The following is a 17425-nucleotide window of genomic DNA, read 5'->3' as shown; positions in this document are numbered from 1 at the left end:
ACCTCTTTCAAATACTAACAAATTTACTTACAAACACCTATATTTATTATTTCATAAATAGGCGCAACAGGTTCCATAAAAAAAGATTAAATACAGACACAGTATGAAGAAACAATAATACAGAGCCATATGTAAAGGTTATAATTTAGCTGTTTCCAATCTGTTTCTGCATCTAATAAAATACCAGGTAAGCATTTGGCAGTTTTATACATAAAAGGACTTAAATGACATTTACTAACCATTACACAAAAAGTGATACAAAAAAGCAATTTTTCTGCAGTACAAAATAAATGTGTTTGCGCTTCCCTTAACACTCGTTTCTTTTTGTCTGGTCAATGAGACAAAGCCAATTTTGTTTTTAAATTAAAATCATTTGGGAATACGTTTTTTTTTTTCTCAAATATTTTGAAAATATAGAACTATTAGTTGTTTTAAAAATGAAGTAAAAATATGAATGTTTGCCAATTTAACCCCTATTGTGAAATCAATAAACTGGAATGAGCCAGTTTCAAATTACAATTTAGCTACAAAAACATTCACATTTTATACTCTAGGAGAGTGTGACATAGATGCTATTTACAAACCTTGCTATGATTGCTACATCAAGCCATTTAAAAAGTCTTTAGTAGTTTCATATAAACACCCATTATGAAAACCAATGGAAAATCCAGGACTTTTATCCGAGACATCTACAGTTGCTAAGGCAGTTACTATCGCGCAGCACTTCACAGCAAAAAACCAACATAAAATCTGAATGGTCCAAATTTCCTTCAGGGAAGAAGAAAAACAATGTCCATAAGGGATTAAAAAAATAATAAAGAAGCATGACTATTTCTTCCAGAGTGGGTGACCCACAAGCTCAAATGGTCCTAAGTGCTTAGCAACTTGTATTTTTCTAATAAAATGGAGAACTGCCTTGGCTGTACAAAGCAGTCCGGTGAAAAAGACTTCCCTGAATTCCTCAGTGGAAAGAAGAGGTGTTCCGACTTTCAGGTAAGGTACAGAGCTTTGTCCCTCTGCATGCCCCTGTGTGAAGAGAAAACAGACAAACAACGCCTTTACATCTAAAACTAATGATGTAATGTATGGTGATTAACATAACAATAAAAAATTAAAAAACAAAAAACAAAACAAAACAAAACAAAAAAGCAACGCCTTGTTACAAGACTGGTGCTACAGGTGACCGCGGGGGGCGTCTGTCTATTTGTTCTAGCTTGAGGGATGGAGCGGTGCACTGGGAAAGGGCCCAGGTACATCGAACAGGGATCGAAAGGCATTTGTTTATTCTTGGAACTAGAACTGCTTAAAAATTTCTGGATTGGTGTCTTCTGCTTTCCCGAACATGGAACCGTTCCAGATGATCTTTTAGAACTAGCAGGATAGAAAAGACGGGATCTTTCCATCTCCCAGGGAGCCGGGCACGCCAAGCATGCTATGAGAGCTGTCCACCACCAGGTGGCGATGACCCGCCGCTTACCCACTACTACAGTAGTCGTTATTCCAGTCCACCGGCTGGGCGGGAGGGTTTCTGCACCCAGAACGCACATACTCCATTGCTTGGGTTACCACTTGTGCAGCTGTGGATGTAGGATTGATGATAGTCTGATAGTCGGGTTGAAGAGTAAAACCCTGAAAGGGAAAGCAAATCCACAAATAAGGATCAAAGTGCCTCTTTTTTTTTTTTTTTTTAAGGAAGAAAAGCCCCTAAATATTTATCCATTGTTTGCAAACACACTCCTGCCTTCTATCTTGTGCCTTTGTAAGGGCAAACGTATCCCGAGGGCCCAGAAAACTTAAAACAAAGGTAGAAAAGACGTGCCCACGACCCTATTCTTCTTACCTTTCCTTCATTGAACATGTGTGAGAAAACCTTTAATTACATACTCTTGAGCAGATAAACTGAATTGAGAAACAACTTAAAATATGGAGAAGCCAACTCAATCAGAACAAAGGGAAAAGGACCTAACCCCTCAGTTTATGTTTTCTATCAAACCTAAGGATACATTAATAGTTAATCCCCAGAATATGCAACAGAATCTTTTTTGAAGGATTCAGGCAGCAGGTGGCTGAGTGTTTTATTAGACTACACCTATTCACATATTGTTCTCGAAACCCGTTTTCTTCATTCAATCACAAAGGGACCATCTGCTTCTTCTTTTATTTGTACTTCTTTCTCAGCTAAAAAATTTCAACCAAAGCTTTTTAACAGTTGTTGGACTAATATAAGGAAAGAGATTCAAAGCAACTTGCCACCAGAAAACACAGAGAAGGAAAAGTGTAAGACAGAGCAAATATTTTTAAATTGAAAAGTCTATTAACTGGCAAATAATAATCAGACTTCAGGAAGAGTCCTCTAATACACTGGTATGGTGAAGTGTTGACTTGTAATCCTTGCAAAGCTATTAAAAATTCAAGGACAGAATCTCTGAAGTATATAGTTATATCTGGTAAACAAAAAGCATTATACACTAAGATTTATTTTTAGCTTATCTGGTGAATTCAAGAGCAGCATAAGCAAACTTTGCTGGAAATGACCAAAAAAGCAACTTAATTAATCTCGTGGTTGTCTCCTTCTGCTGTGGATTTCATACATGGTTTTTAACCACAGAAAAATCAAGAGATTTAAAAATGAACCATTCCCTATTTACTTGCGGGGAGCTTTGGGAGGCATAATATTGAGTTTTTGCTGTTTTTGCTTCTGTTTTTGTTTTAACTCAGCAGAATGATGGGAGGATTGACTTTTAACTAAGGATATTTCCTTAGACTTTGATTCGTGTTTCAGTATCCCTTGGGTAAACATTCAAAGGTACCTATTATCAAATGTCTTCAATTCTCCATTTTGGCTTTAAGATATTAACTTATTTTCCATTCCAGTGATAAAGACCGCAAGCCAATGTCCACACTAATTCCCACCAAAACTGTGGATGAAAGACAAACCTTTGAATGATTAGAAACACATCACTGAAAAGTAGAAAATTCAGCCAGCCTGGCTATTTGACTTCACACAGACTAAAAGGAATAAAATATTTCCTTATTTTACAATTGGTTTGTGGAAAATAAGTATGTTTGTATAGACAACACCTGCAGCTCAAGCTATAAACATTTTCCAAAAGAGCAAAGTGAAAAGTAAGGGTTCAACTGGATGTTTGATTCTCTAGTCCTTTCCAGGCTGATTTCCTTTCTTCGTCGAGACCATGCTAAACCTCTGTCACACAAGGAGTCCCACTGGCTTTGATGAAATGTATTCATTCCATTATGGTCTTATAATATTATCTTTTCTTTTTTTTTCCTTAAGTAGGCTCCATACCCAGTGCAGAGCCCAAAGTAGGGTTCGAATTCATTACTCTGAGATCAAGACCCCAGCTGAGATCAAGAGTTGGATGCTCAAGTGATGAGCCATCTTATAGCATTGTCTTTATGGGGCTTATCATCCAGCTTGCTTGACTTCTTTCCTTAGTGTCTAGGGTGATACTGGGCAAACAGCAGGACAAAGCTCCTAGAGAGAGGAGCCTTGTGTTGACTTCCACTTTGCTCCTGTCATAAGGGCTCTGGCCACAAGGACTGGAGACCAGAGTGTTGCATTGCTTACTGGATATTCTCAGGGCCTAATCTGTAGTAGTGGCTCAATAAATCATCTCTTCCAGTGAATAAAGCTTAACACAGACTCCTGTTGGGAAGACATGGGGCTGTATAAATATGTAAATGTCAGGGGCTTTCCTATCGTCTTAATGTGAAGTTCTCCATATTGGATTTTTGCACAATGGACAAAACATAACCTAAAAGTAAACAAGTGTCAGAAAAGAGTAGTTGGAAATATCTTGAGTTAGTTGAAGGCATGACAACATATGAGAGAGCAAAAAACAAATAAAAACAAACCAACTCCCTTCCACCCAACCCTACACAATCAACAACAGAAACCACCATTGCTTTTTTTCCCATCCAGTGAAAATGGTTCCTGAAGGGCGGGTGAGAGACTGTCAGGAGAACACTAACCTTTGAGCTATTAGTTTAAGATTAAATGGGTAACTTCAGTGTATAAAACCAAAATGATCCGTCATCGACAAAGTTCAAAGATTTAAAATTCAGCTAACCTCACTGCCTAAATTTAAGAAGATCAGTAACATCCAAGCAACCAAGGATCAAGAAAAATACAAGTAAAGCCTTAAATAACATTATTTTACTTGCTCTCGATTTGGAAAATGCAATATTCTTCTAACACTAGTAAAGAGGTGCTGAGGTTGAACCTAGAGCTAAGTACATTTTTATTATTGATGTAAATATGAAACAACAATGGTGATATACATTTTTGGAACATGTTTGCTTAGCGGTCTAATTAAACAAGGCTGAATATTTTGCATTTTAATGCTCAAGAGAAAAATCACCAACTGTTTTGTAGCATGCCTGGAATTTTAAATTTCATTTTCTGGTGCCAGATTGAAATAAAAATAGAAAACATGATAAAGATTGATTTGATGTCAGAAGGGACATTTGCTCTTTAATTAGATTTCTGTAGCCCTAACATTTTTGTTGGGCCACATAGCAAGTCCTAAAAAGCCCATAGCACAACCAAACAGTGATCCTCATATCCACACTTTACTGGGAACTAATTTCATTTCCTGCCTGTCTGGAGAGGTATTTTCAACAGGCATCAATGTTTTTGTCTTCACAACTGATTTATTCATCAATCTCAATGTGATTTTTTTAAAACCTTTAAATTACACCAAATCCTAAAGCAGCTGTTTATTACACGAGGAAATTGAAAATCTGTCTGTGTGATATCATACAAAGATTTTTTCTTAAGGTTATAAAGGAAGTTGACAGATATTAATGATTTTTTTTCTCATGACCTCATTCGACAATATAGTGAGCAGAAAAAAGGGAAGAAAACTGGACTAAAAAAAAAAAGTAGCTCCATGGGTTTGGTGTATAAAATATTATTCTAGAAAAAAATGAAACTATTATTCTTGGTGGACTATACAATCATTTTTGTAGGATATATTCATTTTTTCAGAAGGATAATAAAATAGCTAACATAATACTGAAATATGAGATTATTTTAAAAATACGGTAGCCAGTAACTTGCTTTCTCTTTCTCTCATTTTCTTTTTTTCATGTTTGAGTGTGTGAACATGGCCCCCACACCCAGGAAGGAAACATCTTCAAGATAAAGGTGGTTTGGATGGTGCATCAGACAGGTCAAATTTCACCCACAACCTGGTTCTACAGCCATGGGGTAAAGACCAACTTTGAGAACTTGAACTTTGTCCCTGACAGACTGTTGTGATTTTAATAAATTGAGTGACATCATGGCTGACGGACTTTTTGAACCTGATTTTAGGATTATCAACTTGTTGGGGTTGCCAGTCCCCTTAACCTGAGGATCCTACTCCACTGACCTGCCCATGACTTGACCTCACTCCCCATAGTTCTCCCCTGATTCACCATACTTCCCACTGGCCTCCTTCTCAGGTCCCTGACCAGCCACGCTCCTCACCAAATGGGTCCTTCCAGCCTTGAGCCTCTTTTCCCTGTTTCTGGCCTCTGCTGGTTTTCCCCACCTACTCTGCCCACCTCCTTTTTTTTTTAATAAGAATTTTATTTATTTTATTTTATTTATTTATTTGAGAGAGAGAGAGAAAATGAGAGAGAAAGCAGGAGCGAGAAGAGGGAGAGGGAGAAGCAGGCTCCCTGCTGAACTGCGAACCTGATGTGGGGCTTGATTCCAGGGCCTTGGGGTCATGACCTGAGTCGAAAGCAGACGCTTAACCGACTGAGCCACCCAGGGCCCCCCCACACACACACCTTCTGATTCATACAGGCTGCTTCCTCTTCTCAGACTTCATGTGTCTGTGCCAGCCCTCTACAGGGCCTTCTTTAACCATTCCAGCTGAAGGCTCTGCTATTTCTCCATACACTCTGCAGTCTGAATTCCTGTTCAACGCCCACCCCCCACAGGATCTTACTAATTTATCTGTTTATCTTATTACCACCACCACACCGCCACTGCTCCTCAACTCTGATGTCAGCTACATGGGGACAGAGGCCTCATTACCTGTTCTCATTTATCATTCCAATTCTTTTTGTATTTTTAAAGTTTTTATTTATTTATTTGACAGAGAGAGCCAGACAGCACAAGCAGGGGCAATGGCAGAGGGAGAAGGAGAAGCTGGCTCCCTGCTGAGCAGGGAGCCCCATGCGGGACTTGATCCCAGGACCTTGGGATCATGACCTGAGCCAAAGGCAGACGCTTAACCAACTGAACCACCCAGGCGCCCCTATCATTTAATTTCCAGAGCCTAGACAGTGTCTGGCACACATTTGGGGTTCAATTAATCTTTTTTGAATAAATGCAATTAAAAAAAAACTTCCAAAGAATTGAGATTCTACAAACTAACCTATAATTTCTTCTAATATTTAAACACTTAAGTTACTCATTTTTAGTTGCTCGTTTGTTCATTTGTCCATTCAACAATTATTTTACTTCAACCACCATGATCCAGGCATTGTTAAAAGTGATGTTAGTCACTGTAGTCTTTTAGCTATTTGCTCTCCATTTGGGGTTCATGCCATTTTGTCTTCTATTATTAATGTAAATTGAAATCAGGTCCTACCATCTCAGTAAGAACACTTTTTGAGATACACTAATAGAACTGACTTAAAGATTGATGAATAACGTGTCCAGTGTAATCTGTTCTATTTTTTCCTATTCAGTTCCGATTCTCTATAGAAAGACAAATCTCTTGAGTTTTCACATGTGGCCTTATGAAATTCTGAAACGTTTGAAAACTCCTCAGGATCACAGCTAGCTCATCCAAGGTGTTTGTGTAAGTAGAAAAAGGAACCATCTCTGAGCGGATAAGTTAGAAAATAGTGTCCTCTCTAGACAGAGCTCTAGCCCTCAACTTGGTAGAGGGGACTGTGCCTTCTCTATTCTCTTGTCTGGGAAGAAACAGACCCGAGCTAGAGCATCGTGAGCAGAACACGGGCCCTCAGCTGGGCAGCACCTTAGGCTGGAGTCAATCCAACAACGCAAGGTTGTGTTCCTCAAACTCTTCGTTCTTTACACAAACACTACTGGTTCATTCACATGCAAGGACACCCAAGAGTGTCCCTTTTCTTGTGAGTGATGTCTGATAGAAAGAGCAGAAATCTGACCCTATGAATGTCACTTGCTAGTCACAGACACTGCTGTGGACAAGGTATGATGGTAGAAGTTGACTTTTCCCCAGTCTTCTTCCCTAGTGAATCAACAGCTAGTCTGGATAATAAGACATCAGAGCTTTATCAAAATCTTCGGCTTAGGGACCAGGGAAGGCTTCAGTAAAGAGACTTCGGTCCATTTGCTCTCTATAATCATTTTAATCTTAAAACTAACTAGGATTTAAAGACCCTCCAAATTCTTGGGAGACACAGGTTTTCTAATACAAAACTGGTAATAGTCTATAAGAATGATTAAGTGTGAGAGGCCCTGGGCTAGCATTTAATAATCCAGGCTCTGATTTCTGAACAGAACTGGGTTTTAAATTCTAGCACCAACCTTATGGGCATATGACTTAACTCTGCCAAGCTTGAGTTCTTTGCTTGTAAAATGAAGATAATACTAGTTCCTGCACTACAAATTTTCTGAAATTAAACACAAGGTAAAGTAATATATTATGGTTTGCTATTGTCAGCTCTCAGAAATCTTGTCTACAATTATAATAATAAAAATAAACGTGGTCGGCACTTGGGTGGCTCAGTTGGTTAAGTGACCAACTCTTGATTTAGGCTCAGGTCATGATCTCATAGGTCTTGAGCTCAAGCCCCACATTGGGCTCCACACTCAGCAGGGAGTCTGCTTGAGATTCTCCCTCTTCCTCTGCTTCTCCCTCCAACCCCCCACTCACGCTCACTCTCTCTCAAAATAAATAAATAAAGCCTTAAAAAAAATAAATTTGGGGGTAGTATATTAGATTCTTTTTTCTGCCCCCTCTCCATCCCACCCTGGTCCAACTATAGACTCAAATTCCACAGAGGGCTAGATATCAACTCAATTGGAAGCCCATGTTTGCATATTTAATCATAGCTCTGGGAACAATAGAGTAATTGGATTATAAGTGATAGATGAATTTGACACGATTTGTAGTTTTCAGCTTGATGTATGTTTTTAAAACAAGTTTTCAGGATTTTTGACTGCTTTATGTTTAGTTTCATTTGCACCATTTGCTCCTCATTTTAAAATTTTAAAATAACACCAAATCCTAAAGGAAAACTTGACTTTGAAGGAAAGTTAAGCTAAGATTGCACACAAATCCTTTCAATAATTGGGGAGTGGGCAGAGAGGCTTCCAAACTTCTTGTGTTTTCTGATTTGTTCAGAAGCCATATATCTATTTTTAAACAAAACACCAGTTAACATTTTCATTTCTTAGTATTTTAAAAGTTGTACCAATCTGATATTTCTGAATATCAAAAAACAATGGGTCTGATTTCATTTTGTGGCATTTATTGGCCTCAACAGGCATACCAATCAAGGCTTTCCAAACAAATTTTTTTTTTTTTTTTAATGTAGAACCCTCAGTCCCAAAGAGGTCTTTAGCAGGAGTTGGCATCTCAACATTACAAATGTACTTTACTCAAGGAGCAGAAAACAAGGAAGGTGATTAGAAATGTGATTTCTATAAATGTGGCAAAAGGCCAGGGAGGGATTAGGAAAAGAAGCAGTGATCCATTGTTGTGATCCTATAATGCTGCCCAAACTCACCACCTGTAAATTATTATTTTTCAGAAAGCAGATGTTTGTTGACTAGCTTCCATTTTCTGTCTATTAAATAGCACAGAACACATATATCTCCCCCTCTCTTTTGCTGGATGGAGAGACCCCTCCTTCCCCCATCACTCTCCCCTCCTCTCCTCGCTCCCTGTCCCCCGCCCCCCAACCCCTCCACACTTTGGAATTGGAGTCCAGAGTGCAAGCACGTACCTGCTGCATGGGAGGTGAGTGTAAGGCAGACTGGACCTGCATGGGGAGCTGGTTCCCAAGGGGCTGCTGCATGGCAAGTGGCGGGTGCTGGTGCATGTTGAGATGCTGGTGAAGAGGTGGACTGATCTGGAGGGGAGGAGGGGGGGACACGGCCATGTTTGCTATAGAGACAGTCACTGGCATTTGGTTATTCGGCTTGGGGGCTATGCTCCTGGGGAGACTGGGATGCATGGCAGTTAGGTGAGGATTCATTCCTGGTTGTTGGTGGTAGTGGGAACTTAGGTACAGAGCTGAGTGGGCCTGGCTGGGCCCATGGAACACTGACGGCTTTGAGTTGATCAGCTGAGGAGTTTGAGATGTCTTCACATCAACAGGTTCACTGTAGCTCTGTGAGGAAACAGACAGGAGCAGAGTTCAGAGAGGGACACACGGGGTGTTGATTTATATCAGCAAGATGCTTGGGGAGTGTGCTAGGGAACTTCAGCAGGAATCAACACCTGTTACTCTTCTTGACTCTTGTCTAAGAACTCTTCCACCATTATTTGTAATGCAACTGAGGCAAGACTGAGCTTAATCTGCTTTTTGTGATATCTAAAACAATCTCCAATGACATTTCCTTTTTCTTTGCCTCAATGCAAGCTCTAACTTGGTGACTTTTCTCATCATGCAGACCACGAACAAGATGGGGGGGCAGGAGGGAGGCATGGATGTCATCAGTGCCCTGATAGGAAATATAAGTATGGCTCTCTTTGAAAGTAATTCAGTTCTGGAGTTCTTCTATTGATTGTTTCATTTTCTGTGTTTCCTTTTTATAGCCTTAGGGAGCCTTGGCCTAGATATTTGCACAAAGAAAACAAAGCTGGTTGATGGAAATGAATATGGGAAAAGGAGTTCTAAAATACCTTTCTGAAGTCATATAAAACCACATTAATATAGTTCCTAAGTAACCACAGAACTCATCTTGATTTTTTAAAGAAGTTGGTGATGAATTGTCCCCCATAATGAACTGGATAAAAATAATCTTAGAAATTTTTGACTCCATCATAAATTAATATAATTTTGCCCTAATTTTTTTATACCTTCATAAGGTCATTTCCTAATAATCTTTTCATTGACTTAAAAACTAGACCTAGCAGTGGGAGCTGAAAAGAATCAAGAATTAACCCCAAAGCATTTCTTCCGGGGTAAGAACCCACCTCCTACTTTTGCTGAGAGAAAGAGGCTGATAAAACAAATGGGGAGAAGTGAAACCGGCTGGGGAACAAACATGCTACCATGTCCTTCTGGAGAAAAAAGTTGCTTTGTCAAAACGGTGTCTTGAGGATGCAAATAACCTTATTCTGCAACCTTGATATCATGCTTATTCTGTCTATGAGTCAAATGAGCTCCTGTTACTGTGGCCGGGTCTTTCTGAAACCTTCCCAAGACATACAGCGCCATCAATGGACCAGCACATTAGGGACACTGGTCGTCACGTAAGATGACCTGAAATACATCATGGGAACTTCATTTCACAAGTCACCCTATAACACTGTTAGCAATGCAACTCGTTTTTCCCCATTAGTGTAGGAAAATGAAATGGAAACCACAATGAGAACCACGGTGTGTCTATGCGCGGACTCAAGAAAGGTAGGCTGGGGTAAACGAAAGACCAGCCCCACATTCTCTCTCCAGAGAAAGGACACAACTGACATCTGTGAAAATACGCCAAACCATGGAAATCTGGGGTCCTGGGAGGCTCTGAATTCTGGACGTACCCAGAGAATTCGAGCCCCTCCAAAGAATTCTCTCCTTACAATATTTATCTCTGTGTCCATATTGATGGTGCCCTTATGAAATAGGAACCGACATTCAGACTCCCTGTCTCCTGTATGAATATTAAAAATGTCAGAAATTGTTCACACACATTTTCAAGGGATGGCTTTAGGAGAAAGAAGCTCGGTGAAATGCAGGACTTAAATGGTGCTTTCAATTAAAAAAAAAAAGAAACTTAAGCAGATTTTTTTTGTTTTTTGCTTCTACTTAAAAATTCTTATTGTTGATGTGCAGAGTAGTGAACAATTCCAGGAAAAGGTCAAATGGGTTAATTCAGGCTGTGTAAACAGTGACTAGTCCTACATCAGAATAGCATGTACTCCAGTGATACACTTCAAAACTCGTTCCATATATGCCAAGAAGATTATGTGTTTATTGTGTGTCCGTGTAGTGAAGTCATCTGGGAAAGCGTTTCATTGTGTTTACCGCCTCCTCCTTAGCCTGCCACAGAAGGGCTAATTTCATCACTTAGTCACATACCGCATCAACTCCCTGCAGGAACAGAACTGTTACACACGATAGATATCTATAAAATTTAATCCACGTGAGTGCATCTTTATTTCTTGCTTTATAGATGTTTTTAATTTAAATAGAAGAAAAATCACTCCCATCACCCATACTATCAAAGCTCTGAAATATGTGGATGGGAAAATGTTTTCATTTTTATTTCTCGAGCCAATAATCACCTCGTCATCAAGTAACACGGTATCTCCAGAGTATAGTTAGGTGACCTGAACGTGTGTACGCATAAACAAAATGCACATAGGCACATATGACATGTTGCTCAGACATAATCATACAATCGTCCCGGGAACTGCAGCCATGTAATTAAATAAATACATTTGTCCAACTGAACAACCTTCGAGAAATAGACTTAGGTCTATTTCTCCTGGTGAGTCCAGACGCTTGGCCGGCAGTGGGGCCGGCTCCGGGGGCCCGCAGCCAGTCCTGCAAGCCTTTCTAGGGACAACACCCACTTCACCCCCCTGACACACGCAGTTCCAGATTGTACTGCGGGGCATGTGTGGAAAAATAAATATCTTATAAAAAACAAGGTTCCAGGATAAAGTGTGTAGGGAAGCAAGTCAGTGCCGTCTCGGAGCCTTCAGTAGGCTAATGTGTGTTGTGAATCTCCAACTGAGAGCCACAGAAACCTTCTCTCAATGGGTCATTTCATGAGAATCATCTTCAACGGAAAGCACTGGTTCAGAAGAACTAATAAATTACACATACATATTTAAAATGGCAAATAGAACTACACTTCAATTTAAATAGTCATTTCTTGCCTGAAATAAGCTAATTTTTGTTGCCTCGAGTTGCATACTTAAATTACACAATCCAGGTGTAATATTACACTAATCTATAGTTTCATGTTTCTTGGAAAACTATCTACATAGTGAATTTCATATTCTAGGCTAAGGACAGTGACACAATTTCTTGAAGGAATTAGGAAGCCGGTGGCTTCCCAATTTCAGCCTAGAAGAGCTAAGGCATGTACATGGTAATGGTTATCTTCAATGGTGAATTCAAAAGAAACAATGAACCAAATTCTTCTGATTCCACCTTTTGAATAATAGCATGCGGCCCACCATTTAGAGAGATGATAGAAAGATTGTTTTACAGATGGGAGATATAGAGACATAGGTACATAAAAATAGATTCCAGCCTAATTTGAGATACTTCTTGCCAGCCTCATGAAGACTATTTTCTCATGGTAATTACACAAAACATTTTGTCTATCCAGCCATTTGTTTGTCTTTTATCTTCTCCACACTAAGGCATGTAAATATCAGTAATGCTAAACCTATTTTTAACTAGTACTTTTAATCCCTAGAAGGACTATTGGCAAACAAATTAAATAGATTTCCAAAAATGTTGAGTTAGACAACACTCGAAACATAATTTTTAATATGAAGGGAGGAAGACTTTTGGGAAGTTACATGTTTTCCCTTTACTTTCTAAATTGTTGAATTTGACATGATGGATAATGTGTCCAGTGTCTAGCTATGTGCCCATACATGACAGGCACACCAACAGAGGCTCGCTCTCTGACGTCTCTCTTGATGACAATGTCCTGCATCATCAAGGAAAGGATCTCTGTTATGGTAAGAAGTTGAATATCTGTGTCTCATGCATCTGGCATAGTGACAGGACATAGAGAACACAAATACATTTGTTGAATGACCGAATGACTGTTCTTGACCAAGACTCCATGCTGTCACTGTTTCCCTTGCTGAGACTCCTGACAAAATATGCCATTCCTCTTCCCAAGGGGTGAGGAAAGATCTGAAATCTTTGAAAACCCACAGAATATCAGATTGGTCTTTTCCACTCTCTTGTCTGCTGTCAGAATGAACCATACCTTTCCAGAAGTGATGAGAAATTATAACCCTCTGTCCTTTGGTTAGGTACTCTGCCCTTTACTCCCCACTGGATCTGGGGTGGATGGCGGGCTGCAAGGAAGCTTACTGTGTTTCACCTGTATTTTAAGAATTTGTATCTTTATGTGAAGGTCCACTCATTTAGATGGTGAAAAAAATCTGCTTCTAGTTTCACTTCTGGTTAATTCTTAATCAGACTAATACAACAAACTGCCTATTAATTACAGAAATATTTTATTTCTTTGGAAGATAGGTAGAATAAGTTCATTTTCCATAGCAAAGTGCCATGAATTCATAATCTGATTAAGTGGGAATATGAAGAAATCATAAATTTAATCTACTCTGTCACTTTCTTCTAATTAAACTATGAAAGCAAGGCTACAATTTTGCAAATCAATTAGATTGTTTATGAAGATCTCTATACCTACCATTCATAAATTAAAACTGCTTTCTCATACAAACTAAGTAATTTAAATTTGCTTCTATTTTCAAATACACTACCTACTTTTCGTTAGTGGTGTGTGCTTTGGGAAGGTCACCTGGTAAATGTGATTTTACCACTGTATACACAACTGAAAATCTACCCCTGAATCTGACATTTTCCTGGGCAGAATGTGTTTTTGCTACTAGTTTCTGAGTGAGTTCTATTTCCTATTTGCTTTTAGACCACTGATTCTGAAAGATGTTTTCCATCAGCAAAACGAGCATGTGTGTGTGTGTGTGTGTGTGTGTGTGTGTGAACAGAGACCTTTTGGGTCTTCTCAATAGAATCTTCCACAAGAGACACAACTCTATAAACATTAAGATACTTCTTATTAACCATGTTGTTGATTATCTGAGATAGTTTCAATCCCATTTACTTTGTATAAAGCAGACAATACTGAATAGTGTATAAATGCCCCCATTCTGGGATGATAAGTGCTATAAAAATGAGAAACTGACAAAGCAATTGTTATTTAAAATAGCAAAGTATAAACACAAGACATAAAACTCAGTGGAAGCAACAGTATAGGAGTTGTTGAACCAAATCAGATTAATAGTCCATCTAATTTGATTCTTGTTTTCAGCACTGACCAATACTTAATGCACTGGAAATTAAACAAAATTTATGCACCTACTCAATTGTGCATTGTTAACTTCTGAAAGGAAAATTCTTCCTGGTCCTTGCAGGTGATTAACTTACACCCTGAAGCATGAGATTTTATTATCTTTAAATCATGATCTGGGCTTACGGAGCTGCAAATTTTATGTTAACAGTCATAAAATAATCCATCCCATTTTCAAATTCAGACCCAGTATTTGTCTCAATAGCTCTCCATGACATGAATTCTATAAGTTATTTCAAACAAAAGAAATCATTTCTTTTGAGTTTATTGTCCTTCCATTGAACTAAATGTTGTGGTTCTTTACTATTGGTCATGGCAACAGAGAACTTTCCTAATTTGATTCAATGTTGTCCTCCACTGTACATTTTTATAAAAAGCTTCCATTGTCCCCTGTACATTTTGGCACCCCAGCTCAAGGTGGAAACAGTCTCTTATCTGATGTGTGCCCTTAAAGTCACGACTCTGATTACTGTTATTTAACATACCACAACATATTCATTCAGTTGTTGCCTCCTTCCAGGTTGGCACTTTCTTATTTTTTTAAAAGATTTATTAATTTATTTTCAGAGGGGGGAGGGGCAGAGAGAGAATCTCTAGCAGACTCCCCGTTGAGTGCGAAGCCCGACTTGGGACTCAATCCCACGACCCAAGATCATGACCTGAACCAAAATCGGGAGTCGGATGTTTAACTGACTGAGCCACCCAGGCATCCCCCGCCCCCGGTTGGCACTCCTAAGAAGCTGTATGCATATTTCAATAATGCTGCTTTTACTTGGAATATTTGGGAATTTCCCTACTGGAATTCTCTTCAGAGCCTGTGGGACACTGTTTTACATATCCTCAGACAACTCTTTGTCTTTTGATGGTGGATTTGATTTTGGGAAACAGCTAATCGTCACTGGAAGCCAGGTCTGTGGGTTACATCTGGGTGATGTTTGGGGAAAAGAATGAGGTGTGAAAACAATGTAACAAGATTGATTTTCTAATGTGGCTCATAAACTTTTCCTGACTGCAGTTCTAAAAGAGGAGTTTCAAAAATCTTTTGAATTCTGGGAGCAATAATAAAATAAGTTTGCAGCCTCCCAAAGTGACTACTTTGAATGCAACACTCATTTTGGGAATATAAATTCTGGTCTATGTGGTAAAATGAAACGAGTTTAAAGTTATACATTATTTTCAACATAATAATTTAGACCTAGGTCTAGGAATTCCTGAGTCTATGGAAAAACTATATATCCTTAAGCTTTACTTAATAGCCCAACCCAAAATGACCTTAAATAGAGTGTTCAAGCCAGGGAGCTCTAGCCTTCATAATAGTATATGTTTCTGGTCCTCAGACTACTCTTACTCTCCCCTGACTAATGACTCATAAAGACCATTTCAATGAGGAAAGCTGTGTAGATGAGTTTTTTAAATATCTAGATCATTTTTCATCTTTCTAAAAGGATGTACCCATGAAGCAAGTTTTGCTTATTTTAATGTCACTTTTAAAATTCCTTTATATCAAAGCAGTCTGGCAGACAAATTGAAAATATGAGCCAGTTAAATTTTCTATCGCACACAAACTCTGCACACCTACCAACAACATGAAAAATAAAGTTGATGATAATCATGGTAATAATAATAATAATGATAATAATAATAAATAGCTGTATTTATTAAGTGCTTCCTGTGTTCGGGATCTTGAATCATGGAGTTTATACAGGGTTTTTTATTTTGTCCTCATGGAAACTCTGCGATGTAGGTCCTATTGTCTTCTCTGTTTAACAGATGAGTAAGTTGAGACTTCAAGCAGCTGAATAATTTGCATGAAGGAATTGAAGTTAGGAAGCGAGAAACCTGGAATTTGAACCCAGATCCACCTGCTCCCAGGGCCTGTGGACTTTGTTGCCCTCTGAGGACTCTCTCGGTGTGATGTTGGTAGCACTGTGGATGAGATCGGGGGCGTTCTTGTAGACGGGCCATGGACAATTAATTGTCGGTGGCACTTTAAGGGCCCTTTAATAGATTTTCCTTGATGCCCTATGCCTTAGAGATCTTCTCCAATTCTTATTTATAAACCTTTGCTTCCTGCTTTTAAAATTCTCATGGAAAGAAGTTGTGTACCCAGCCAATTCAAGAGTTTAATAATGCCCTGTTCAAATTCCTCCAGTTTGAAATGGCGTCTTTTTCCAGTTCTGGAGTCAGAGAAAATGGGGCACAGGTAATCACAGTCCTGGAGCTAAATCCTGTCATGGGCTTGAACGAGCCTGAGTCTTTGTTTTTCAGGCTTAGGAATTTCAAATTCTCTCTTCTCAGCTACTACCTTACTGCCTTTTACCTTTCAGTTACTTTTATGACTTTTTCTTCTGAAATTTCTTCCATTTCCCCCTTTAAATGATAGAGCCCAAAGTTGAATGAGTTATTCCGGGGTCTGACTGGTGTCGTATTTGCAATACCCTGTGCTCCTATTCTTGCATCCTTCAATTCCAGTGTATCTGCACAGCAGGTCTCCTCTGCTGGCTGGGTCTGTCACTGGCTCTGTGGAACCAGGTGACATGCCTGCACAGCTGGAAAAGCATGTGCTTCCCAAACACTCTGCAGGCTCCAGATTCCTCTGAGGGTCTCTGGTCAGCCCCTGGTGGTGGGGGGTAGGGAATGGGGGCAGGGCGAGATTCGGAAGGCTCTACACCTCTACTCTGCCCCGCTCCCCCTCCTACCCACAATTAAGTCAGGGCAGCTTTACTCTTAGCTGTCTAATACGTAAGAGTTGGCATGCAATTTGTTGGGGGATAACTATAGTTTTATTGTAGTTTTAGAGATATAAATATTTGACAATCACTCAGGATAGAAAAAAGCCTATAAGCTTTTGAACAAGAGGGCAAAGAGTTTGAGCCCTGTCTGCCACTGCCAGCCTCTCATTTCTGTGGGTGAATCACTTAATCTCTCTGCCTAGAGACCTTCTAGAAAATGGGCTAAACCTTATTTTGTAGGGGTGTTATGATGAGTAGGGATACATGGGAAATGCCACGCAGTGTGTGATGCGCAAGCTACTCGATAGCAAGATACCATTTATATTTGTTATTATTGGAAAAAAAGTCAGTATCTTGCTGAGAATCTGTCAATGTTGTCATTTGGAAGTATGAAGGTTAGAATAAATTTATTCACTATGACTGAGTGTTT

The 17425-nt window shown here is 39.2% G+C and overlaps 1 protein-coding gene across 5 annotated transcripts in view; it reads right to left on the bottom strand.

The window, feature by feature from the left end:
- Window positions 1-22: 22 nt before the first annotated feature.
- Window positions 23-17425, bottom strand: part of TOX (thymocyte selection associated high mobility group box) — a 296409-nt gene continuing 279006 nt past the window's right edge. For all 5 annotated transcript variants that reach the window (XM_036071359.2, XM_036071356.2, XM_078072364.1 and 2 more), the window contains 3 exons: window positions 8962-9348; window positions 1478-1629; window positions 23-1026 (listed from right to left, as the gene is read on the bottom strand). In XM_036071359.2, the coding sequence (XP_035927252.1) occupies window positions 990-1026; window positions 1478-1629; window positions 8962-9348 (576 nt within the window). In that variant the 3' untranslated portion in view covers window positions 23-989. The remainder of the gene's footprint in view (window positions 1027-1477; window positions 1630-8961; window positions 9349-17425) is intronic.

The sequence above is a fragment of the Halichoerus grypus genome, chromosome 5, assembly GCF_964656455.1.
Source record: "Halichoerus grypus chromosome 5, mHalGry1.hap1.1, whole genome shotgun sequence".
NCBI classification, from domain to species: domain Eukaryota; kingdom Metazoa; phylum Chordata; class Mammalia; order Carnivora; family Phocidae; genus Halichoerus; species Halichoerus grypus.
Note: the sequence above shows the minus strand (reverse complement) of the source record. Positions and strands in the feature narration are given on the sequence as shown.